At 29.5% G+C, this 26,480-nt stretch overlaps 1 protein-coding gene across 5 annotated transcripts; it reads right to left on the reverse strand.

Moving 5' to 3' along the window:
* Window positions 1–976: 976 nt before the first annotated feature.
* On the reverse strand, window positions 977–26,190 carry LOC130450924 (lysine-specific demethylase 5). Of its 5 annotated transcripts, none has more exons than XM_056789647.1 (13): window positions 26,046–26,190; window positions 25,320–25,600; window positions 24,420–24,497; window positions 24,069–24,207; window positions 23,849–24,006; window positions 23,647–23,796; window positions 22,310–22,495; window positions 16,415–16,693; window positions 14,201–14,449; window positions 13,819–14,147; window positions 13,522–13,759; window positions 11,201–13,468; window positions 977–6,281 (listed from the first exon to the last, which is right to left on the reverse strand). In XM_056789647.1, exons 2-13 carry the CDS (start codon window positions 25,572–25,574, stop codon window positions 5,811–5,813), a joined length of 4,800 nt encoding a protein of 1,599 aa, XP_056645625.1. In that variant the 5' UTR covers window positions 25,575–25,600; window positions 26,046–26,190; the 3' UTR covers window positions 977–5,810. The 5 variants fall into 5 exon arrangements, with proteins under 5 accessions (XP_056645625.1, XP_056645627.1, XP_056645626.1 ...); XM_056789649.1 differs by having other exon boundaries at window positions 22,322–22,495; window positions 25,851–26,184; XM_056789648.1 differs by having other exon boundaries at window positions 22,322–22,495; window positions 25,748–26,176.
* Between the last annotated feature and the right edge of the window lie 290 nt (window positions 26,191–26,480).

A 26,480-nucleotide genomic window follows, 5' to 3' on the forward strand; every position in this document is an offset into this window, starting at 1 on the left:
AAGTTCATGGAGGATTTTAGTAAAAACCTTGTATGTTATATTGTGATCATATAAGTGGTTTTTTATTGGGAACGTGGCAAGGAAACACCAAACTTCAACATATTTTCTGTGCTTTCGAATACTTATGTATTCATCGTCTGTGAAATAATTTTATAATAATAAGATTTTTGATAGTATTAATGCTTGTATACACTTTCAAATTCAAAATTCAATATTCAAATTGACGTAAATATATTAAAGTTAGTCCACTTTGTTGTTTCCTTTCCACGTTCCCAAAAAGAAACCACTCATAATATAGCTGGCAAATATATATATATATATATATATATATATGTATATAAGCTCTTGACTTATCAAAAGACATAAAAATGATTAAATTGAAAAATGTTATATGAATTCGATAAAATATGAATTAAAAGAAACGGACATTTGAAAAAAAAATTGTTTCAACAATCATTTTATTTCATAATTTATCGAATTTATATAACAATTTTTAATAATCAGACTTTTGATAATGCTTCTAGTCTCAAGCGAACTGTCAAGATAAAATAAAAAAATCCAGGGCTCAAGAAGTTTTAATATATATATATATATATATATATATATATATATATATATATATATATATATATATATATATATATATATATATATATATATATATGTGTGTGTGTGTGTGTGTGTCATCGTAAAAGTGGTAACTCCATAATTTTCTAATTCATATTTTATTGCATAATAGGTTCTCAATTAATCACATCTTTCAGTATAAAAGTGAAGCAACTCTACTTATTCTGTTATGTTTCGTCAAGGAACATATTTTATTTATTACTCACTTTAACAGTGAAGTAAGCCACAAGTCACTTTTATAATGAAGTAAGTCCGGAGTTATTTCACTTATATTGTGACATATGTTCAACAATTCGTGATAGTTTTCTTAAGTATTTGAAAAATAAGTTTTTTCGTAGTATTATAATAGCATTATGTCGAACATAGAAGATTTTAGTGATTCCGGATCTGAATACCAGCCTAATTCTGAAAAACATCGAACAGGATCTGATAAGTAATAAATTGATTCATTATTTTTATAACCTCAAAATGTCGTGACGTAGTTAAAGTTTATTAGCTTTATGAACAAAATATAAATTATACGAATATAATTTATATAATAAGTAATTTCTATACTTTTTGTTCTTTCGTTCTAAGATTTTTGTATTTGTTTCAGAAACAGATACGAGCACAAGCTCTGATGAAAACGTATCTTTCAAGTATTTTCTTAAGTCCAATATCAAGACACACTTAGTATGTGAGAAATATTTTTTAAAGACGTTCCAAATTAGTGATGGAAGATTATATCGATGCCTGTCAAAAAGCGACGTCTCTCATTCTAAGGATAATCGAGGCACTACTAGTAGTTCTCGAAAACTTGATGATTTTGACATCATAGCTCACATCTAAAGTTTTCCAGCATACCAAAGTCATTACACCCGAAAAAATAATCCTAACCGAAAGTTTTTAAATCTTGTGTTAACTATCCAAAAGATGTACGATCTCCATAAAGAAAAATGTGGGACTGAAATGACTGAACCTAAAAAATATAAATACTAATAAATAATAAAGTTTTCAACACCAAGTTCAAACTGCATTTTAAATCGCCGCGGCAGGATACATGCAAGACTTGAATTTTAAAATAAACGGAACTGACGACGAAAACGCAAAGAAAGAGTTTGATGTTCAAAAGGAACTACACCAAAGAAAAGCAGATTCGGCTAGGGAAAACCTAAAAATTGATGCGAAAAAGACTAATGAGGCATACATACTTACATTTGATTTGCAAAAAGTTTTAGCATATCCAAAATTAACTACATCGGTGGCATACTATAAAAGAAATCTATATTTATATAATTTGGAATACATTGTTTTAATAATAAAACAGGATACCTGAACGTCTGGAATGAGGTAGAAGGTAGGCGTGGTTCTCAAGACATTGCAGTCTGTCTCGTCAAACACTTAAAAACTTACGTGGCTCTAAAAAATCACAATCATGTATTGATTCTTGCACTGGACAAAATCGAAATATAAAGACCACACTTTCACTTTTAAAGCTGGTACAAAACCCGGGCAATAGTATCGCTATAATACATAGCATACCTAACACAATAGACCACAAGTTTTTAGTGTCAGGGCATTCTTATTTACGTAATGATGGGGAATTTGGGATCATTGAGAGTGCAAGTCGCCGTCATGCACAAATTTACAGCTCGGAACAATGGATGGATATAAAAAATGCTAAGCGCAAAGAACCTTACTTTGTTGTTACCGAAATAAAAATTCCAACTTTATAAGCACTGCGGCCTTAGAAAAATCTATAACCAATAAAAAAAAACAACTTGCGGTTACGACTTCAGCTGGCCGAGGTTTAAAAGAAATAATGCCTTACAATTTCTATTTAAAGAGACGTTTAACCCTGATACGCCATTCTATAGAGTAGATCTATCTAAAAAGCAGTAAGGATGACCTGCCTACTTGTTCAATATTCAACAAGACCCACAATATCAATCAAAAAGACCTATTACTAACGCTAAGAAAAAGGATATGCTCGATCTTCTACCGTATATTCCGTATACACCACCAATTTTACAAAAATCTGCCAGTAGATATTCCAATTCGATCAAACACACATAACGCTGATGAGCGTTCATCTGATCACGAAATAATATACGATTAAAATACTAAACGAAATGACATTATGTTTGACTATGTCACATTAACAGTGAAGTAACTCCAGAAAAGAAAAATGTTTTTTCTTCTATTAAAAAAGTTTTTTTTAAGTTACTATCTGCTAATATAATCTTTGATTTGTCCTTAACAATTATATATATATATATATATATATATATATATATATATATATATATATATATATATATATAACACTGAACAAATATTTGTGTTTTTTTTAATACACGTCAATTAGCAAAACCTTTTGTTTCTCGAAATTTAAATACAAGGAGGTAATTCACTATTACAATGAACGGTACATATATAAATGTATCTGAATATTCTTGATTTTAGGTCTCTTCCGTTCCAAAATTAGTTTTTTGGATAATTTTTCGTCTTTCATAAAGACTTAAAAAAAGTCAAAACGTGAATTTTTATATTTCATTTAAAAAAATTATCAAAAAAAAAACTAATTTTAAAACAGAAGAGACCTAAGATCATCAAGAATATTTAGAAACATAAACATATCTAAGGAAATTAAGAAATATATACATATCGTAAACAACATACACTTAGAAATAGAATACAAAAATAATAGATCTTATAGTGAACAAAAAATATTTTTATATGTGGTGCTTTAATCCATCCATTTCATTTTATACTTCAAAAGTCGGATTTATAAATCAATATATTGGAAATGAAGAGTTATTGGCATTTGGTAACATGCTGAAATTTTTGACACGTATTATTACCAGAACCAAACATGTAACTAGCTACAACTATTATTCCATAACAACCAAATTATTGTACTAGCTTTGAGACGGGCATTCGATAAATGTTTGGAACTAAAAATAGACTTATGTATACTTATTTTCACAAAGTTCTTTTCGTAAACACATACTAAAAGTTCATATTTTCTTTGGTTTATACCTTGTAGAAACGATTATAATGAAACAATGAATAATATGATAAGCTCTGAAAACATTTCAACAATTTATTTTGATTCTAAATGATTTATAATAATGAAATATCTGCCTAGAAAAATTTTATTTATTTATTGTCTGGAAAAAAAAATTTGTCGCTACAACATAATGTACATTAAAAAGTATCAGGAAACGGATGTCTTCATCAATTTGATAAATTAAATGATATCAAGGGCAAATCAAATCTAGTTCTAGAAGAGCTATTAAAATAATATCTACATTTAAAAAACACACTTACAGAATAAAGTCTGGTCCCACTAAAGTATATCAAATGAGAGTTTTGTTTCAATTTAACAAATTTTTTACTGAATGAAGTAAGTGAGAAGCAATATAGCAAGTAAATATATTTGCTCAATATTGTTATAGAGAAATTTATTTGCATACAAATATATGGGGAAATATTGTAATTATACAGGAGAAATGACTTCACATTCAACAAGAAAACTATACATAAAAGTATGGTTTGATCTTTAGTAAACAAATTTTGTATTCCAGTGTACTAGTCTAAAAGACATCAATGATACGTAGAATCAAAATAGATTATTATCAATCTGAAGCAAAGTAAAATATATCGATTTTAAAAACTGTAGTGTACATAGTCCTGATATATAAGAAATTTTTGCAAAACTAGCGATATAATGAATAAAGTAATATGACAGATTTTTACAGGGACCAAATAATAAAATAAATATAAGCAAATTTCTCAAAATAAAAGTATTTAAAGGCATTAATGTTACCAATTTGTTCAAATTATTTATTATATGCAGAGTGAAGTATAAAAAATCAAACCTATTTCAAATTTAAACAAGGGATTATGAAGGATAGCTTCAATACTAAAAAAATGGAATTGGAATATTGTTTGGATTTTTAAGTTAGTTACAATATAAAATTACTTTTGTTAATTGTAATAGTTATCCCATTAGTTCCAATGTGATTACCATACCACAATATATGTAAGAAAATATTGAAGAATGCATGTAAAAGTAATGATGACTGTGTGATTTCACATTATTGAATTTTCAAAATACAAGAAAAGGGTAGGTAAGGTAATTAAAACAAACACATAAGTTAATGTATCTATTACTAAGAAATAACCCCTTTTTATATAGATTCGTAAAAGATAAAATAAACAAGACGAAAAAAAATTTGTTGAGGTTAGGTAATATTAAACCTATTGGGTTGTTATTATAGTATTTATTTTACGAATACCATTCAGGTGAATTGTCGAACTCAGATATGAATAAACACAATTGTGAGATAAGTGTAATGTCTCTTTCAACTATCCTATTTTGTCAACATTTTAAATATTTTCCCAATATTCTCCACTAGTTTAAGAATTCTGTGTAACTATTATTTGAAAAACTTTATAACAAATGGTATAATCTACAACATCTGCAACCAACTGAATGGGCAATAGAAACTATATTGACATGATAAAAATTCAAGTTTGTGATAGATTTTGCAGATAGTGAGAATTTGATAATAAGTATACTTATTATCAAATAAATAAACAATTATAGAGTTTAGGATAAAAATATGAAGGAATTCTCTAAAAATTGATATAGTTAAGCAAAAAGGAGAAGATTTGAGTACTAAAGATGGCAATTTACATACATTAATTTATTTGGGTCTAAAAATAATTGGAAAGTTCATCACTGTACTTCATCACACATATAATTTTCAACATAAAATGAGATCTATGACGAAATAATGCCTCAAGACACTTGCATCTCGTTTTTTATTTTTTAAATTATCTCAGACTGTATTAGATGTACATTTTATATGGTTGTTGAAAATACTTTTAATTTACTCTGATGCTGTTAACTAAAAAATCCAAATAATGTGTGCAGGAAATTCCAATTTACTTTTTCCTTTATAATTGATACTTATTTCAGGTTATGATTTTGAAGTATTTACAATGAAACTTAATATAAATGAGGATAAATAGACAAATAGACAAAAATATACAGAAAGTGATACAATAAAAATATTTTACAATCCTTATCATTAAATTATCACAACTGAACTGTGTATATATAATCTACTAAAATACTTTCTCACTTTGTCTAGTGTTGCATTTGCAAAAGAGTGATTGTCCAACACTTTGCACTATGAAGCATCTTTTGAAGTGGAAGGTTGTGTAGAATCAGGAGATCTGGGACTACTAGAACGACTACCCAAATTTTCGTAGGTAGTGGTTTTAGAACAGGTGATGCAGATGTAATCTTCATCTTCATTAATGTCTTCAGCTGAAAGTCCAACACAGGCCATATGGAACCATTGTTCACAGCCTCCATCACACTGAACCCAATCAACATTTTGGCCGGTAGGCTTTTGGCAACCGTTTGCAGCGCAGCTTTCGTCGGCGTCATCATCGTCACTATCTGAAGCTGTAGACTGACACCTCCCAACACGTTTTTTATATGCTCGTTTTTTACCACCTTCCTTGTTAGTTTTCACCTTACGACCTCGAATTTTTTTCTCTTGATCTACTTTTGCAGTTTTTGACACTTTCTTGGAATCCGATTCTTCTGAAAGCCTCTTACGACCTCTTTTTTTGGCAGTGTTCTTCATATGAGCCTAAACAGGTACCAATGAAGTTTATTTAGTCCACATATTCAGTCAAAGAATTTAAAATTATATTGCCAAATGTCACAATTTGAAACTGAAATGAAACTATTGAATGGAAAAGTGTGGTCTGCCTACATCATTCATGCTAATATTTTGATATATTGGGTGGATTTATTATATGGGAAACACATGATGTATCATTTCATTTATATTCACTATAAAACTAGACCCTAGACTAAATTAAATATTTTAATTTAAAAGAGCACATGTGGCAATTAATTATATTCCATATACCATATCCGTTGAACAGGGCCAGTTTTCGATCCAAAGTAAAATATTTTTTGAAGGCCTTGTCTGTTTTGAATCTAGTATTCAAAAGCAAACCAGTCAACAACGCAGCATCCTACCTCCATATAGACACGAAACTATTATATTCGATATTGTAGAGTTATTCTACGAACATTCCCTCAATGACTATTTTGAAGTATTAAGTAAGCACGTAAGGCCGAAGGATATAATATTCGCATATCAAATTGTAGAATGTGCATGGTATTTATCATCAAAAGCATTAGTAGACAAATTTATTAAAGAAATTGGGCATATAACCATAAAAGAAAAATGTTCAACATGTTCAACCAATACAACTACCAGCTTTACTCAAAGTACTCCCAACCAAACACCGAACACCCTCTCTTAACACGCCACATCCCAAAATTCAGTGACTAACCTAGTGCAACAATTGTCACCTATAGCATCGTCTACTTCAGATAAAGCTATAACTATAGCCCATATACCAACTCAAATATCTCCAGAAACTGAAACAAATGCTTCAGCTTTATCTCTCACTAGTTAACTCCACTTTCAACCACAAACACATCCACGTATAACCTTGAAGGTCAATTAACTTCAAACATCCTCCAATTAGTCAAAAGAATTAAGACCTATAAGAAAGACAGCATTAACCTCGCAAAATTACTAGAACCTATAACAAAATACTTAGAAAACGAAATTCGACTGCTGAACTTCGACATTTTTGAAACCAGTCAAGGATCCAAAGATAAGACATAACAAAATCGTACACAGATGACTCGCACACATTACTACAGTTTCTCACCAAATCACATCCATGTCACACAAATAAATTAATGAAAACTAATAGCACAAGATTGCAAGCTAGCCATTCAAATATCCACCCCACAAAAATAAAATCATTATTGGAAGAAGATTCCGATTCTTCCGCAAATTCGTCTCAAGAATAATAACATTCGTATCTCTACTTCAATAGGTTCTATACCCATTTTGAAAAGGTTAACCATATGACAGAAATACATGCATCTAGTATTTGCTTACAGGCAACAAATTTTAAAAATCCAAACCACATATTCAATTTATACGTAAATACGCACGTTTCTATAAAAACAGACTAAAACTAAAATGTAGCCAGCGGAGGAGCTGCATTGTACGTAGATAAAAAAATTATGGCTACAGAATTATTAATAAACGCAGAACCGATGAAAATATAACAGAATATTAAAAATGCAGAGCCGAAGCAAGGTAGACTCTTAAAAAATCAGGAAAGATTCTTGGAAATAATTAATATCATCCCTTAACATATCAATAACAAGTACGGTCTGGCAAAAATGATAAAATAATAAGCGATACACAAGAAATAGTAAAAATGTAGACATACCAATACGAATCCAATTCGAGCAAGGAAAATTACATGGACAAAATTAAAATACAAAAGATGGGGAACCGTCGGAAAACGAAAGACAAGAAATTGATAACCTTAACGTTCCCTTTTCATTAGCAGAATTTACACCTACCAGAAAGTGGAAAAACCTTACTTCTGAAGTTCCATAATTTTATTTGGATCAATAAATTATTTTCTTCAACTTTGTTTGAAGCTATAGTTTTAATCTTCTTAAACCAAATAAGTCTCGAACATCCCCAGAATCATACTGCCCAATGTCCATAACCAGCACAATATCCAAGGTTTTAGAGAAAATGGTCAATAAGAGACTGCGATTGTTCTTACAAACAAAAAAACTCCTTATTCCACAACAAAGCGGTTTCAGAGAAAACAGATCCCCTACAGATAACTTAATCAACTTGGAATTAGAAATACGTGAAGCATTCGCGAATAAACAATTTTGTGTTGGAATCTTTCTATTGTTTTTTAATATCACATGGAAATTACTTAACTTAACTGGAATAGTAGAGGTAATATGCTAAAATTCATTTCAAATTTCCTGCGAATCGCAGCTCTCATGTGCGATTGGACAATGTTACCTTAAAAAAAAGTACAAGTGAATGGTTCACCACAAGGATCAATAATAAGCACTACACTTTTTCTGATAACTATTAACGACATACTAGATCAATGCCTGCCACTTGTCAAAGGTAAACTATATGCTGATGACATAGTTGTATTTTCCAAAGGAAAGAACTTGACATCCATTCAAAACTATTTACAACAAACCATCAATAAACTAAATATAGAATTATGGTGTAAATCGACCGGATTACAATTCGCTCTAACAAAAACTAATTGTATAAGAAAACGGACAAGGAAATTTAAAATGAATAAACAATCAAATTTTTTGTTTTGACTTGTAATAGAGATATAACTGAATATTTTTATTGTCTAAACTAGTACTTTAAAGAATTTTCAATTCTACTTCGGGTGCCGCAAAGGCGTCAATATTTGATAACTTATCAAAAAAATGCCAAAACTTAAAAAACACAGCTCTTAGCTCATATTTGCTTGTATTAAGGGAAATATTACCCAGAAGTCACCACGACTGTATATCAACTTATACCCACCTTTCACCCTTCAAAAAACATATCTTAGATGTCTAAATTACCGGCTTGGAAACCTTTTTGGTTTTCAACTTTGGCATAATATTTCGTGGTTCTACGTTTCCCAAAATAAAACTATCTCTAGCTTCATACTCTGATACAGCTGATGTGGTTTTGGTGACCATTTTAAAACATTCCTCCACCGCTTGTGACTAACAGAGAAATGTAGAATATTTGTGGCATCTCCGGTCTGAACCACTTTCTTAATTTCTTCATCGGTCAATCGTGACTAGATTGGGGGTTTAGGGCATTTGCAACCATTTCAATTTACTAAATCTATACATTCAGATGCATCAAAATTAAGACAAGATACTTCAAAGCACCTAACAATTTCATTAGGTCTTGATCTAGACGCCATGATCCTTCTGAGCCCAAGTATTTCCTAGAGTCAGTTACCATTGCTAGAATAATATTTCCTGGGCTGGAAAAAACGCATTTCATTGAATAACTGGATTTACGACGTCTCTATACTGTTTTTCAAGGTACCTAGTATGTTTGATAATTTCCCACAAATGAATAGTACATTCTTGCAAGGTTTTACTTTGATGGTGAACCACATTCGATTATAAACCTTAATAACGAATTCGGTAAGAGCTTGAAGATTTCGTGAAGAAGTTTCACACGAGACATAAAATTCTATTTGCAGTCGTCAACCAGCGAGAATGAGCAACTTCTCCTGGCTTTCTTTTTGCCAAGTCTTCGGTTGATACTGCTTGACAAATTTCAAATAAGTACTTCTGATCAGCACTTAAGTCTTCTCAATCAAATTCTTCAAATTCAATCAAAATTTTTCATAATTAGCACTTGGAAGTTCTTCGCAATACTCAACTTTTTGCCTATTGGGCCACAAAATCCTGTAAGACCCGTAGTTTGTACATCAAGATATTGAAAGTGCCCAAAGTTCATTTGCACGCAGTAGACAAATTATTCATTGCAAGGGTCTTCCCAGCCTAGTTTCTAACATTTGTATATTTTACAATGGTTCCGTCGCACTCTATAACTTTTAAATGGGAAAGGTCAATATCATGATTTCTAAAATACTACAAAATTTAATTTGCTATACAATTAGCTAAGGTTGATGTAGGGAAATGATGATCAATATATTTTCACCCTGGCTCTTGTACTAGGACTACATGTTTTTCTCTCACTATTTTTGTATAAACTTTATTTTTATTTATTTCAGTAATCATAATACTGTCTTTTCTGCTATCAAAATATAAGCCTTCTGGAATTAATTTGTCTCTCTCATCTCTTTTTCTTAAGTTCAACTTCTTTGTCTTCTCAACGTCATCCTATTGATAACCTTTAATTTGTTTGATGACTTTCAAGGCGACATTTGTCTCTGTTAGTTCAACTGCGATAATGAAGACAGGAAAATTCAACCTTTTTGCCCATTTTCTAGTGAAAGTTGTAGTCGAAGCTTTCGTAGTTGGTTCATTGCTATAATATGAAGAATATTCACTTTCAGGATCATTGACGTTGCTGCAAAGGTCTTGTACAGATGACGATGACGAATCGATAAAAGATGCAATGTCTTCTGTCCAATTTTTTATTTCTTCAGTTCTTTTTCATGCCTTTCAAGCTTGCGTTGTTTCTTCTAGTTTTGATATCCATGAAACCGAATACAATCATCTTTCGCCTCACTGATCTTTGATAAAATTAAGCTTTTGAAGACTGTAAATGATAACCAATTTGAGTTATTTTCAGTAATTAAGGGCACTGTGGCACCACTAGACTTTATTTTAAAATTAAAACAAAACTATTTTTGTTATATGGATGAAAAAAAGGAACACAATTTTCATTATTACAAAACAATATTCGAGACTTGGTTTTCAAGTTCCACCCTAGTAGACACCCAGCTATAAATTGCTTATACAATGGAAAATAAGTACCAATTTTTTTTCAAATATTATCAAAATACAAGACATTAGTACAAAGGTGATTCATGATACATTAAATCAGGCGCTCAATTTTTCTCATAACTTTTCAGAAGAACAAAAATATCAACTATTGTAAAGATTTCTACAAAATGTAAAAATAATACAGATTGAGAGAGAAGTACTTACATCAAAATCAATAAATATTGGTTCTTTTACAGGATCACGTGATGCTTGCAATAACTTCCATAAAGCAAAAGTCTCATCTAACGAAACCTCCAACAAGTCTCCTTCAGTAAGCAATTCTTCTAATTGTTTTCTGATATCTGTATTCAGAAGAAGGGAATAATCTTCATCTCCAAGCTTAGGCAAATGTAATGAATATGCATGTTCACCCATTCGATCGTCGGATTCTCGTGAATCTCTGGATGCATCATCAGAATCATTGATTCCACTATCACAAGTTATACCATCTTCAGTAATAACACCGCTGTAAGGAGTGATTTCTTGCACTCTTTGGTGCAATTCAGGATTTTTTGAAGCTCGTTTGAGTTCGGTAGATATAATTTTTTCAGTCCTTTGTCTCGCAGCTGCTTCATTGTATTTTTGGCTGAACATAGCCAGCTTACTTTTAGCTATTTCTAATTCAGTATGCTGTAAGAGTTGCCTGGCTCTATCTTGCCAATTCATAGCGCGTTCTGTAAGACATTGCAAGGCTTCACCTTCAGGTACTCTAACATATAATTTTTGTAAAGACATAAGTAGTCCTAAAATTATGTCCAATCGAGGACGCTTTGTACGTTGACAATTTGGACATAGAAATTTACAGTCTTTAAAACCCATGTGAAGAGCAACAGATGCAAAATTTCCTTTGAACTTTGTGGTGGATAATTTTGGAAGTTGTGTGCAAGTTGAATGAAACCAATCTTTGCATAATTCACATTGCATCATAATACCATATACTCCTCTTCCACAAATACAGAAAGTACTGTTAGAGCTAGGATCCAAGCTTTTAGCCATATTGGTGGCTCTGAGTTTTTTAAGTAAAGCCATCTCTGTATCCTCAGCATCTTTAAATACAGCGACTACAGCTGCAGGATCCATTGCATTGGTTAGAGATATACTCGAATGATCTTCTTCACTGATTTTACTTTTTTTGTTTGTTTTATTAATACCGTTAGATATGGATATTCTTGGAGATAAAGCTTCCATCAGAGTGCAAGCGGAATTTTTTCTTAGAAATGCTCTACTTGTTCTTTCTTTCCATCCCGTGGCAAGAACTAAATAATCATTCATTCTATCCACCTCTATTAAATGCAAAGCTAATGATCTTCCTTTCTTTATTAATTCTTCCATTGCACTAAAATATGGATAATACTCTGCAGAATTCATTTCTTCTAGCAATCTTAACCAATCCCTAGCTTTTTTCATAGAGTCAAATAAATGACCTTCTGTAGGTAAGAAACAAGATATTTTGGAAGCTTCTTTCAAGAGTTTGTCTACTTGAATCAAGACGTTATTATCTTCAGACTTAAGGATTTCGGCTGCTTGTTCTTCCCATTCTTCACTGGTTTGTAAAATTCCTTGTAAATTGGACAATTCTTCTTCTAATTCAGGATGAGGGGGTAAAGAAGTTCCTTCTTGAATAAAATTTCTGATTGCATCTAATCCCATAACATCTGTTTTACTCTTATAATTATCTACATTTTGCATCCATTGGCACTGTTTTAGTCTTGTAGCTACAAGTCTCAGATTTGGAAGTTCTATGCACAGCCCACTACCATGGGAATGACAAGCTTCCAATTCAGGTATGGAGCATTCTGAGAGAGATAAGGCCAAAAACTTTTCACTCATTTCTTCAAATTTTTTTGTTTGTTGCAATAATTCCCTAATGCTTTTAGCTTCTTCTAAAATACAAGCAAGACTATCAATTTCTTCACAGAACAAAGTGAGTTCTTCGACAGTCAACTTGTATTTTGTATCATTAGAATTTCTAGTTCGGGTACGCATTTTATTCAAATCTAGCTGGTGTATAACACTTGCACACTTTTCAGCATCCTCTACAGCGCTAGTTAATGTCTGAAGTAAATCACATTTAGGGAATTTTTTACCATCAGCCTCACTAAGTAATTCTTTAAGGTCAGTTAAATTCAGAGTCTTCGGAGTTTTTGGATCTAACGCATCCTTCACTCTAGACACCCAGTGATCAAAGGATTCAGCTTTCAATTTCAAAGCTTTCAGCATAACGGGCAGTTCATCTAGAGTGTATCTGTACCTCAGAGTTCTATTCTGAGGAGAACATTCACACAGATTCTTATAATGCCGCAGGCAAACTAAAATATCAGTTGAACATTTACAAGTCATTGCAGATAAAAAACATGTAGTTTTACAAACTTCACATTGTCGCTCATCATCAGGGAGAAGTTCAAAAGCTTCTCTTTCAGCATTTGTGACACCCTAGAAAATACATTATGTAAAACTACAGCAATTAAATAACAATATCTACTTACCCAATCTAGTAAAGTTTTCCTCAACCTCTTTTCTGTGTCAACCATGACCAACATGTCTTGATAAGTAGCAGCTGCAATTGTTAAGTCTAATTTTTCAGGATCCAAAGCCATTTTGCAAACAAGTTCGTCATGTGAGAAAACGCAGTATCTCCTCAAGTGAGAATAATGTAAAACACATTCTCGTCCCATTCTTAACCAATCTGCAGGAGCAAAGTTGACAGCTTCAGCAAAATTGTATCTGCAACAAATATGTGTGATTTCACAAAGGAACACTTGTAAAAAAATATTGATACCAACCCTTGGTTAAATCCAGCATGGTAAGCTCTAGGAAATGTGACAACAAATTCTCCAGCATTCTGATCAGTTCTGTAAACAGGCACTCCTGCATTCATCAAAATATTAGGGTTCATTATAGTGACCAGCTGATGAAGTAGATCAGGCTGGGAATGAAATAGTTCTGGTGCCGCTGACTTCATAGTTTCCTCAAAAGATTCAGCTTTACTGCCTGGAACTCCATACCAAGTTTTTGCTTCTCCCCAATGCAAGTAATTTATTGAATAACTCCAATGATCTTCATTATGCCAACAGAATGTAGCAAAACACATTCCAACGTACATCCAAGGTACCTAAAGAATAAATAGCTTTAGAAAATATTTGTATTATTGGTAGGTAAGCTTACCTTCATCCCTGAAATATCAGCATTAATATATCCTAGTACAGACCCTTCTAAAACTGGTAAATTATTCAAATTCCAACTAGAATCAGCATACTCTTTGTCTCCTGGAAAGAGGTTAGTAGATGATTTAGTTGGGAAACCAGAACCATGATCCATAGTATGCAAATCTGCACCATACTCTACAGTGACGTCTTCATCAATGGATGAAACAATTCTCCAGAATTCACGCTCTACAGTACCAGTTGGTACCATCTAAAATTTTATAGTTATTGAATATATAACAGTAAATCAATAAATTTGTACTGAAACAAAAATATTTGACATGCTTTAGTAATCTTACCAACCAATAAACAATTTTTAACCACATAAAATCATTTTTGCGATGGCAGAGAAAGTTACAGGGTATAAGGTTAAATAAACAAACATATGGATAAATTACATGGTTACACACAAATATGATCAAAAGGAAAGAAAAAACATCTGCAAAAGAACCGGTGATAATTTTGTATTGAAAATAACATTAGAAGCAATATTCAAAAAATATGGAAATATAATAATATGACAAGATTCCAAAAGAAATAATAAAAATATAGGACTACAATTAGATAACATATCTCTAGGGACATGGTCTCTCATTTAGAATTTATGAAAAGTGATGACTGATTTTTGAGTTAAGTTACAATATTTTGTTGAATGGTAGCGAAGTATAAAAAAAGAATTGAGTAGAATTATAAACTATGAGAAAATATATTATAAAAATATAAATAATGTAATCAAATGGTACGATAACTTAGTTTTGAATCAAGTGTGGCAATGATTATATTGTAAGTAAGAGAAATCAAAGATTTTTGGGTAAAAACATTCAATACCATATTTTTTATCTCAGAGCCTTTCAAAGATATTTGTTGCTCAACCATCTTGGTTATAGGTCTCTTCTGATTGAAAATTAGTTTTTTTATTAATTAATTTTAAATGTTCCAGGTTTCGATTTATTTTGTTCTTATATGATTTGACATTGACAACTTGCTTGATACCATAATAAAAATCTGATCTAATATCTATTGATTAATTATAGGTCGAAAAACTTCTTTACCTGTTTTAAAAACTAATTTATTTTCAATCAGAAGAGACCTGAAATCAATAAACACTTGCTTAGCTATTCAAAAAGCAAAAACTGCATTGAAATAAAATAATTATCGGGCAAAAATGATAGTCAACATATTCAATAAAAGGATAAACGGATACTATAATCAATTAAAAAACAAAATAGAAACTAAATATCAAAATATAAAACATTTTTCTTACCATATGTACAAGAATTTGCCCAACAAATATCGAATTAATTCAATAAATATAATATTATAATTCATAAAGGACATAATACATTATCCAATTATTTCACTAAACTATTCAAATACCTTGTAATAATACCCCTGTCTACATAGGGTAAACAGCTCAGTATTCAGAAAATAGACTAAAAGGTCATTAATACAATAAAATAATAAAACTACATCAAGGAACCACGAAATAATAACAATCCATAAATTATATTATAAAGATTCAAAAATTATTGATATGGAATCCAATATATTAATTTATCTTGCTATTATCATGAGTGTGCTACCTCCACTACGAATTGACCATTTGCAGTTTTGCTAACTTAAAGGATATAATATTGAGTAAATTATGTGTAAATTCAGTATAAAAATACCTTGATAATTAAATGGGAAAATAAAATAAAAAAGTGACTCCTTAGAGTCGACCTTGAGAGATCAACTTTTAAATAGAAATATTTGAAAGGCTAAGGGTTGAAAAAGTTTTTGAGGCACTCTAATATATATTTTAGGTTAAATAACCCAGGAATATTTTACAATTAACAAATTATAAGTTACTGACAAGGTAACAAATTATGTTTGAAAATATATTAATATTGTGATTATTATAATTTTAACATTTAACATACAATTTAATAACTTGAATATTTGTGATTACTATTTTTTGTGTGACAGTGACAATAGTGCCAATAAACAAATTTAAAAAGTTGACAAATAGATATCACACAGAAATTTATTCTTTAGTTTCAAAATTTTGATAGACGAATGAAAAGTATTTTTAAAAAATTATCTCAATATTTTTCGTTGTATCATTAAATTTTTATGAAAAAATCATCAAAATCCATGAATGTATATGAATATCAAAATAAACCAATATACTTACATGAACAGGCATATTGAAATATTCCGATTTAAATTGGTCTGCCATTTCCCCAAATTGTTGTAAAGTGTATTCCCTCTGAGCTTGTTCGAATCCAAAGGCTTCCATAGGCTTTGATACTTCTTCAGCTACACATTTTGGACACCTCCAATCACCTTTTGGAATTTCAGTGAGAGGTGGCATTAAACAAAAAGTGTGGTAACTGTCATCACATCCATCACAAAGTAGCATGTATTCTTCGGCATCACCCCGATTGCAATTATGACAGACGTATTTTGCAAGCTGTAAGTTTTTTGTTAAATATATAGATTAGTTATTGATACTGTAATATGGTACTGAATCTTGTAATGTTTGTAACAATATTAAAACATTTCAGCTCAAGGACAGTTCAAACAGTTTTAAAATCAATCAAAGCTAAATGTTAGTTGATTGCATACAAAATTGAGTAAAGCAATAAATCAATTATTCTAGTACTAATAGCATTTTAATGTTGTATAGTATATTGTTTTCATGTTACAGTAAGAAAGCTGTATCTTTCTGCTGCAATTAGTTTATTAAAATCAAACAAATACTGCCTTTATAGAAAATGGGTAATTTATACAAACATTTTTACACGTGCTTAAATGTTTTACTGTCCAATATTAGACAGTAAATTATATTTTAGCTACAAATTTATAAGAAATAAATTATATTTTTAAGACCCTAGCTACAATGCTATTTGTATAGTATATAGTTAATAATTTGTAAAATAAAAAGCTTTGACTGTTATTTAAATAAAAAGGATGATGAATGCTGAAACACATTTCTGTTGTAAAAAAACTTTTATATAGCTGTATGATTTACAACATATTGTCAAAATGTTATATAAAAACCACAAATTTACTATAATATATCGATTTTTCTCAATATTATAAGTACAGAGAGAGAAATAAACTATGATATTACTTACTTGATATTATTGAATCAAAAAGTTACCAGCAAAATTAAATTAAATTTATATGAGAAATCAATGATTCTCTACAAATAATTTAAACTGGAAAATATTTTTACTTGAATTAATTTTGAAGATTTGTTTAAAACGAACCAAATATACATAATTGTAACTCTACAAGCATACCGTTTCACTAGCCATTGAAAGGATATTGCATCTCTTGCTAACCAATTTTATCTAGTTGTGTTAAACTATTTTATCTAATATATTCAAATAAGAGATTACAGTATATGAATTATATAGCTACTTTTTCAGTGACACAGCAGTAAAAAGCTTTAGCCACAACTATATGACATACAGAACAATGAATTGCTGATTCGTCTTCTTCAACCATGTAAAGTTTTAATGAATTTTTCTGGAGTTGATTAGTTTTTATTATTTATAGTTTTTAAAATAAATTTCATGTTTTTCATTTTGTTTTTATTTATGTAAAGCTGTTCGATGCATTTTTAGTATATTTGTAACCTTTCATTCCATATTATAAATATTCAGAAGTTATATCTTGTAATTTATTGGACTTTTCAAACACAGTGCCGAGTATTTAAGATGAGATTTTTGAATTTTTGTTTTGTTCTTAAATTTAGTATTATTAATATGTAATTGTATGGTTTTTTATTTGAGTTTTTCATAAAATTGCTTTGAATAAAGTGGATCTATGTATTAATTTTTTATTGTTTTGGATTTATTAACATTAATTATATATATATATATATATATATATATATATATATATATATATATATATATATATATATATATATATATATATATATATATATATATATATATATATATATATATATATATATAGATTATTTAGATATATAGATTTTTTTTTCTCTTCCTAATTTCTTGGTTTTCTAGGTTGTTTGGATAAAATAATCAAACTTCGATGGAAATCACATTTTTATGTTAGATATGTGTAACTTAACGTTTCGCTCCTTCCTTGGGAGCATTTTCAAAAGAATAATTAACATTATTAAAAACATAGTATTAGAATCAATGTATTTACCTCGAAATTTCAGTAAAACGATATTATAGCAGGTAGAATGAAATAAACTAATTGATCAAATTATGGTAAATTTGACTGAGGTTTTTTATATCTTGTCTATCATTCACAAAACATTTATCTTGTTTTATGTATATCATTTTTTTGATTGTTCGTGTCCTGAGCTAAGATTTTTGTTTTAATAAAATCAAATTCATGATGTTCATTTCTATGACAATGGTATGGAATATTAGATTTGTTTTGTATGTTTATATATATATATATATATATATATATATATATATATATATATATATATATATATATATATATATATATATATATATCCCGCTCGCATAGATGACGTCAAAAGTAGTTTGGATTGCAGAGGCCCTTTTTCTTATCATTTTTGGGTGTTCTACGACAATGTTTGTGTAGAACAGTCGATGCATTTTTGGTGTATTTATGACCATTTATTGTGTTTTCCAAATATTATGTAGTCATTCCTATATAATTTCTAGGACAATGGTATGGAATATTTGATTTCTTAGTATCTTTAGTTTTGTTTTTTTAATGTAGTGAATAGTGGTGATAATGTTTTGTATGATCTATGACTTATATTGATGTTATGTTTCGATAAAATGTATTTAGAATTTTCTGATAGTTGGTTTGTATAGGGGAGTGCAATATATGCATTCTTTACATGAATTTATTTGTGTAGTTGGATTTAGATTGTTCTTATTGAGTAATTTATATGTGCGTTGTCGAATGATTCTGTTAATTTGAATTTCTGGATATTGATTATTCTTCAAAATATTTTTGAGTTTTTTATTAATTCACGGTGATATTTTGGAGAAGTTAATTTTAATGCTCTATCTGTTAATCCTATAACGACTCTATTTTGTTTGTGATTTGGGATGGCATGAGTTATAATTAAGATATCTTCCAGACCATTTTTCTTTAGTATAATATTTAGTTTTTATTTTATTATTGATTTTAATAAGTGTCATGTATAAGAAATTCATTTTGTTATTGTTTTCAATTTCTAAAGTGAATTGGATACTTGGGTTAGATTTATTAAAGTTATCAAGGAATGTATTCCATTTGTTACTAGGAATTACCGCTAAACAGTTGTCAATGTATTTTCTGAAAAACACATCAATATCCATATCGTCTAGTATCTTCTTTTGTTTGTGATATTTCATTGAAGTTTGATTATTTTATGCAAACAACGTACGAACCCAAGAAATTAGAGAAAAAAAAATAAATTTATACTCAAATGGTTGAAGAAATCTAATATATATATATATATATATATATATATATATATATATATATATATATATATATATATTTATTTTTCTCTAATTTCTTGGGTTTGTAGGTATATATTTAGGCCTTTTGATTGATATGTTTGTTTCTAAATCGTCTTGGTTTAGGTCTCTTCTGATTTAAAAATTGTTTTTTAAGAGACAGGTAGAAATATGATATTTAAACCTGCTGCGGTCTTTATCAAAATATATTACTTGATACTGACAATTTGCGTATTTATATCAATCAAAAGATCACCTACATCATGAATATCAAAATAAAAATAATATCGAAAAAGAAATCTGTTTTTACATAAAAAAAAAAAATTATTTTTCCTTAGGTTTTACATCTCAAAAATATGTAGCAGCATTCAATCAAATTATTCACGGTTGTATTAAAATTTACAAAATATATCTACAAATTTTATTTAAATCATTCAGGTTTTTTTATCATTGATAGATTTCTCGTTACTGCGAAAGTGAACCATTTCTGAAAATTCTCTTTTTCTTGTATTTGATTCTGACAAGAATTTCGAATCTTTATAATTGAATATATGGTTTTTTCATATTTCATGGTTTGTTGATGCAGTTTCATTTTTTTCATCTTATTGATGACCTTTTCGTCTATTTTCTAAATAATAAGACAGCGATATAAAAGAATTCATTACAATTACAATTCAATTAAAACTGTTTGATTAATGTATACATGAATTAAGCATAGTTTTGTTGTTATATCAAATGTATTCTTTCAAAAATGCTCCCAGTGTAGGGCAAAATGTCAAAACAAAAGAAATTCATAGAATTATTATTCGTGTAAGACATTGCTGATTTTATATTTTTCCTAGGTATTATAAACAGTGCACAGTCAGCAATATGTATGAAAGACGAGGAGGATAAGAGGTAAACATGCAGACAAGCAGTTAACAAACTCTTATTTTAAGAATCAATTAATATTTTTGTCGGCAGTAATCCTTAATTTTACGCCAAAAATATCTACGTTCTATATAAGATATGAAAATTAATATAATGAATATTAACAACATGACAATTAATTATTATTTACAATTAGGATATGATACAGAGTACGAGAATATATTGAAAAATTCTTAGCCTACTATAGAACCAAACAAAGTTTCAATGTCAAAATATTTTATTACTCAACATATTCTCTCTTAATTGGATACATTTATTACAGCCAACATGCAACGTCTCTAGACCTTAAAAAATGTTTCTTCTTGTTCTGCAAACCAGACCTCCCCAGCTTTTATTACCTCCTTGTTGGAAGAAACTTTACGACCTTTTAAACTTTTTTTCAGTTGAGGAAAGAGATGATAATCGGACGAAGCCAAATCTGGTGAATAAGGGGGGTGTTCTAGTAATTCAAACCCTAAATCACGAACTTTTTGCATGGCAACATGAGATTTGTATACAGGGGCGTTGTCCTGGAAAAACAAAACACCTTTGGATAGCTTTCCGCATCTTTTCCCTTTAATTTTTTCCCTTAGAGTGGTCAGTAATGTCGAATAGTAATCTTCAGTTATTGTTCTACCCTTATCCAAAAAATTAATCATGATTACTCCATGGCAATCCCAAAAAACTAAAGCAAGAACTTTTCTAGCAGATTTTTGACACGAAACTTCTTAGGTCTTGGAGAACTAGAGTGTCGCCATTCCATCGATTGTTGCTTTATTTCTGGATCGTAGAAATGTACCCAAGTCTCATGCATAGTAACAATTCAGTTTAAGAAGTCTACATCGTTTTCAAATCAAGCACAGATCGAACGCGATGCTTCTACCTTTGCACGCTTTTGGTCAACATTCAAACATTTGGGGATCCATTTTGCAGCAATTTTTTTCGTGTTCAATTTGACATGAAATATAAGATAAACGCGTTCGTATGAAATATTCAGTGCTTCAGATATCCGTTTTAGCCCAATTCGAAGCCCTGATAAAATCATGTCATGAACTGCATCGATATTTTCGGGGACTGACACAGAAACTGGCCTTCCCGATCGGTCGTCAGGTTCAATGGAAAATTTACCTCTTTTGAAGCTTGCAGTCCAATTTTTCACGGTCGCATACGAAGGATATTGCTCACCAAGGGTATTTAGCATATCTTCGTAAATCTGCCCTTTTAAATACAGGTACTTGATGATGGCTCGATACTCCAATTTTGGTGGATATCTTTTCTCTTTTAATTTATTGCATAACTCTCGTTTACTTTTTTGACGTCAAACTTTACACTTACACTTTTAATAAGTTATTGTTTGTTGCTATGGTAACACAATATTTGTTTATGCATGGAACTGGTTTAAGCTAACTACATATCAATACATCCTCGTATATGATAAAATTACAACTGTCAATTGAAAAACTATTTATTTGCAAATATGTGAAAGTTTAAATATACTTTTATGTTTTAACAACAATTTAAAACATTACAAGAAACTGCACCAATAACATTGAAGTTTCTATTTATGTACTCAAGACATAAGTCATTCTTACAGTAAATGCATAGGATATTACAGCAAATGATTTCATGCAATCCATCACCAAAAGATAAGCCAATAACAATCCTAAAATTTCATTACAAACAGTAATCATAATTACATTTGGACTTACTGGATCAAAATCATATTTAATAGTTTTTTGTCTTGGTTTTGATTCCTTCTTCTCATCATATCCAGCCATTTTTGGACCAGCTCCATAAAATTGTAAGCGTCTCAGTTCCTTATTTTCTTCTTCATCCTCCTCTGACTTTTCTTCCCTTATCTTAAGTGCTAAGTTCGCTAAGTTCTAAAAGTACACACGTTAGAGTCCAAAAAATTGAACATCAATGTCAAAAAATATTTCAATAAAACAGCATGTTATCTATTAAAATAGACCTAAAATAACATATTGATATTAATGAATAGAAATTTGTTCTAAGATATTTTGAATATTTATAATTGAATTTATGTTTTTTTATATTTCACATATATCAAAAGGTCTAAGAAATTAAATATATTAATTAATAAATTAAATATTAATATATATATATATATATATATATATATATATATATATATATATATATATATATATATATATATATATACAGTGGACTAACTTCAATATATTTTCTGAGCTATCGAATACTTGACGTGATGTAAATTTTTACAAGAATTTATACAACTTAAAGCCATCAAAAATCTTAATTAATTATTTTCCAGAAGATGAATACATGAGTTTTAGAAAGCTCGGAAAATATATCAAAGTTAGTCCACTTTGGCGCTTCATTGCCACGTTTCCAATAAAAAACTAATGTGCCATAACTAATTGAGTTTAAGACCAGAAGTGATTGAGTTATTGTCAACGGTGTTCTCGATGGTAAGCATATTTTTATTTTAATCATTTTATATTTTTTTGCTTAAACTTCTTAGTTACTCAATGAAAATCCAAGGAGAAGGCAGATGGAGTCCTTGGAATCTACCAATAAAAGGGGTGATTCGTCGCGTGGAGCAGGAAGATTGAGAACACAAATGGATCACTTCTTACCAACGAACAACAACTACCCTATCCCCACCCTTCTCCTTATAATTGCAAGTGGGAGAATTTTCATAATTGCATTGTTCAATTCGTGAACTTAGTTCTTTTGTTCATTATATATATATATATATATATATATATATATATATATATATATATATATTTGATTTTAGGTCTCTTCTCTTAGTTTTTCCTCTTTAATTTTTATTAATCTATTGATTAATATAAATACGCAAATTGTCAGTGTCAAGTCATATTTTGATATATTGGTATGTTGACTGCAACAGGTTGAAATGTCATCTGTTTTTAGTAAATAAAAAAAACTATGTAGTTATTCGAAAATATGTAGTTATTCGAAAGCTTGGAGTACATATTAAAAGAATACACTTTAGTGGTTAAAAAAGTATGAAAAAACTCACATCAGTCTTGCTTTCATCATTGATATCAAATCTTTTGGATCTCCTGGCATTTTTCTCAGGTGGTGGCTTGATCTGCATGCGACTAACAATGCCGTGTGGTTTGTAATCTTTGTCTGCTTTCTCGATATCATCAGCAATATCTTCTAGTTTCTAAACAAAATAGATGATTAGCCCAATTTTAATATATGATGCAAAAACTTACCACATCTAAAGTCTTTCCAGCTTTGAAGACATCAAATGGATACAGAAGTCTCTCATAATGGGTTTTTAGGATTGTTCCTATACTTTTACCAGCTTGATAGCCCATTCTTTGAGATATCTTAGACCATTTTCTCTCTTTTGTTACATTATCAAATCCACCTTAAAATATAAATAGATAATTGTATTACAAAATAAAAAAAGTTATATTATAAATTGCCTACCTTCTATTTGTACCACTCTATGTAAAGTATATAAATCTAAGGCTCTTCTTTCTACCATAGGTATTTTAAGAGAAGAACCTTGCAATTCCCAGAATTTGGCAATTTGATCTAAAAAGTTTAGTTTTACTCTAGTTTTTGCCTAAAAATTTAAAACATATTAAAACTTACTTGAATTCTGAAAAAATATCAACTTTTCTTTTCATTATGTCCCTAGTAAACAATTTTGTCAAAAATTTCAGTGAAAAGTTCATATGTAAGTAGAATAAAAATGACAAGATATAAACAAATTGAGGATTTTGATTATATTTAGTATACTGGCAGTACATAGCTTTAATAACTGTATTCACTTACTTCTAATTCATTTAGCCGTTGGATTCTAGGAGTAAATCTTAATTTATCTACATCAACTGCGAATGGAGGTTGCCAGTGCTGTAAAAAAAATCACAGAATGAAGCTTATAATAAAGCCTTCAAATTTTATTTCTAAACAGAAAACCAATCAAAGAGAATTGTCAGATGGAATTTATGAGTATAAGGCATTTAGTGAAAAATACATCTATAAGAATTTTATAGGTTTTTCTTATATAGAGTTTCTCAAACATTCTATGTATCATTTAGACTCTTTCATTGAGCACCTGTTTGAATATAGTGGGGTTTATATTTTACTTTATCATGTTTTTTTGGATAATAGGAGATATTTATTAATGGATGTAATATCAGAATTGGTAGAGAACACCCTACAAAGCAAACTGCTCTGATAATTTCAAAATATGTTAAAATAAGTATAATAGTAACTTCTAATTTTTCTATTCTACACTAATATCATGATAAGCATTGTGTATAAAATTTTCAATAACATTTATAACTCAAACATATATGAATTATATTTATAGTGGAAGATTCTAAAGATAAAGTACAATGGAATAATATCTGGAGCATCTACTATTTTACCTTATTTTCTGCTGATAAAGGATAATTTAATAGTAAGTACTTAACACACACACAAATTTGGACAATATTATTTGATTACTAACTTTTGAAAAAATGAAAGGAATATTTTGCAAATTAAGCATTTTACAAGAGAAAGAAAAAATTGAATTGTTTGGATATGTTACTATATATTTATAAAACAAAATATGAGGGTATAAAATGGTGTTAGGTAAGATGTAATTAAAAGAACATGTCTGCTATGTCACTTATTAATTGGTGAAACTATTAATATTATTGTAATAATAATTGAAGAAGTACTTACTGATGGTGGTTTAATTTTACATATTCCTGTATTTTCCGCGACAGGTCTTATTTTTGCTATGTAGGCAAGAGGATCCTGAAATTCTTCTTCTGTAGGATAAAATACTGGGGCTTCTGGAGGTATTTCAAATTTAAAAGTTTCTTCTTTGTACTGAGAGTAGTGGTCATTATTTTTTATTTGAGAACCTTTAGAGCAGCTGGGGTGGCTCTTTATACCATTATTGCCATTTATTTGTTTGTCCACTTTAGTAGTCATTTTGACACAAATTTACATCATAACTTCTGAAATGTTATTTCAAATAACAATGTGCGTATGTGTACTGTTTGAGCATGTACTTGCAGCACTTGGGATATTGGATAAAAAAATATAGATGACAATTTAGCTAATGTATCGCGAAAAGTAACTTTCGAGAATGCAAGTTTTATTACCTGATAAAAAGTTTCGATATTAAGGAACTAAATAGCACTAGATTTAACACACAGAACAAAGTTTTGATTTCCGAAAGAACAGAATACAAAAATATCTCATTACCTACATTTTGTGAGATCTTAAGCTATTTTTTATTACGATAAGACCTCGCAGAAGTAAACCCATTTCATTTTAACATGTAGGTACCTACTTCCCCCCCCTCAGCTATCGATTGTATGAATAGTATACAACAAAGATGGTTAACATTGGTTAATAGAGGTATATTGAATTTGTCTTTGATGATATTTGTCCACTTACAGACCGTAAAAACTGTCAACACTTTACTTTATAATCATTGTATTTTATAAACACAACACAGTTCTCGAATAAAAAATATAAAATTTTAGGTTATCCTCTTACATCCGATAAACTTACATCCAACCATACTTGTTTTGTCAAAGGCAGAGGTACGTGATGTACAGTCATCCAATAAAATTTTGTTTTTGATTGACTCAATCTATTACTTTTCTTCACGCTGTTCGACTGCTTTTTCATCTCACTTCATTATAAGCTTAATGCACGAAATAAAAGTAACCAATCATGTGGCGCGAATTTTCGAAAATAAAAGAATTTTAAAATTGTATAGCTAATATGAAACTTTCTTATAAATTATATTACAGTAATAGTAGTTGGTATATTGTACATATAACCATATTATTACTTTGGGTTTTATTAATGATTAAAAAAACGAAT

This window comes from Diorhabda sublineata, chromosome X (assembly GCF_026230105.1).
Source record: "Diorhabda sublineata isolate icDioSubl1.1 chromosome X, icDioSubl1.1, whole genome shotgun sequence".
NCBI lineage: Eukaryota > Metazoa > Arthropoda > Insecta > Coleoptera > Chrysomelidae > Diorhabda > Diorhabda sublineata.

Coding starts and splice junctions, on each gene's coding strand:
- LOC130450924 (XM_056789647.1), bottom strand. CDS start 25,574: ATGACTACTAAAGTGGACAAACAAATAAATGGCAATAATGGTATAAAG. Junction 23,797..23,848: donor CTGGAAAGACTTTAGATGTG/GTAAGTTTTTGC, acceptor TATTTTGTTTAG/AAACTAGAAGATATTGCTGA. Junction 6,282..11,200: donor CAATATTTATTGATTTTGAT/GTAAGTACTTCT, acceptor GTACCTGTTTAG/GCTCATATGAAGAACACTGC.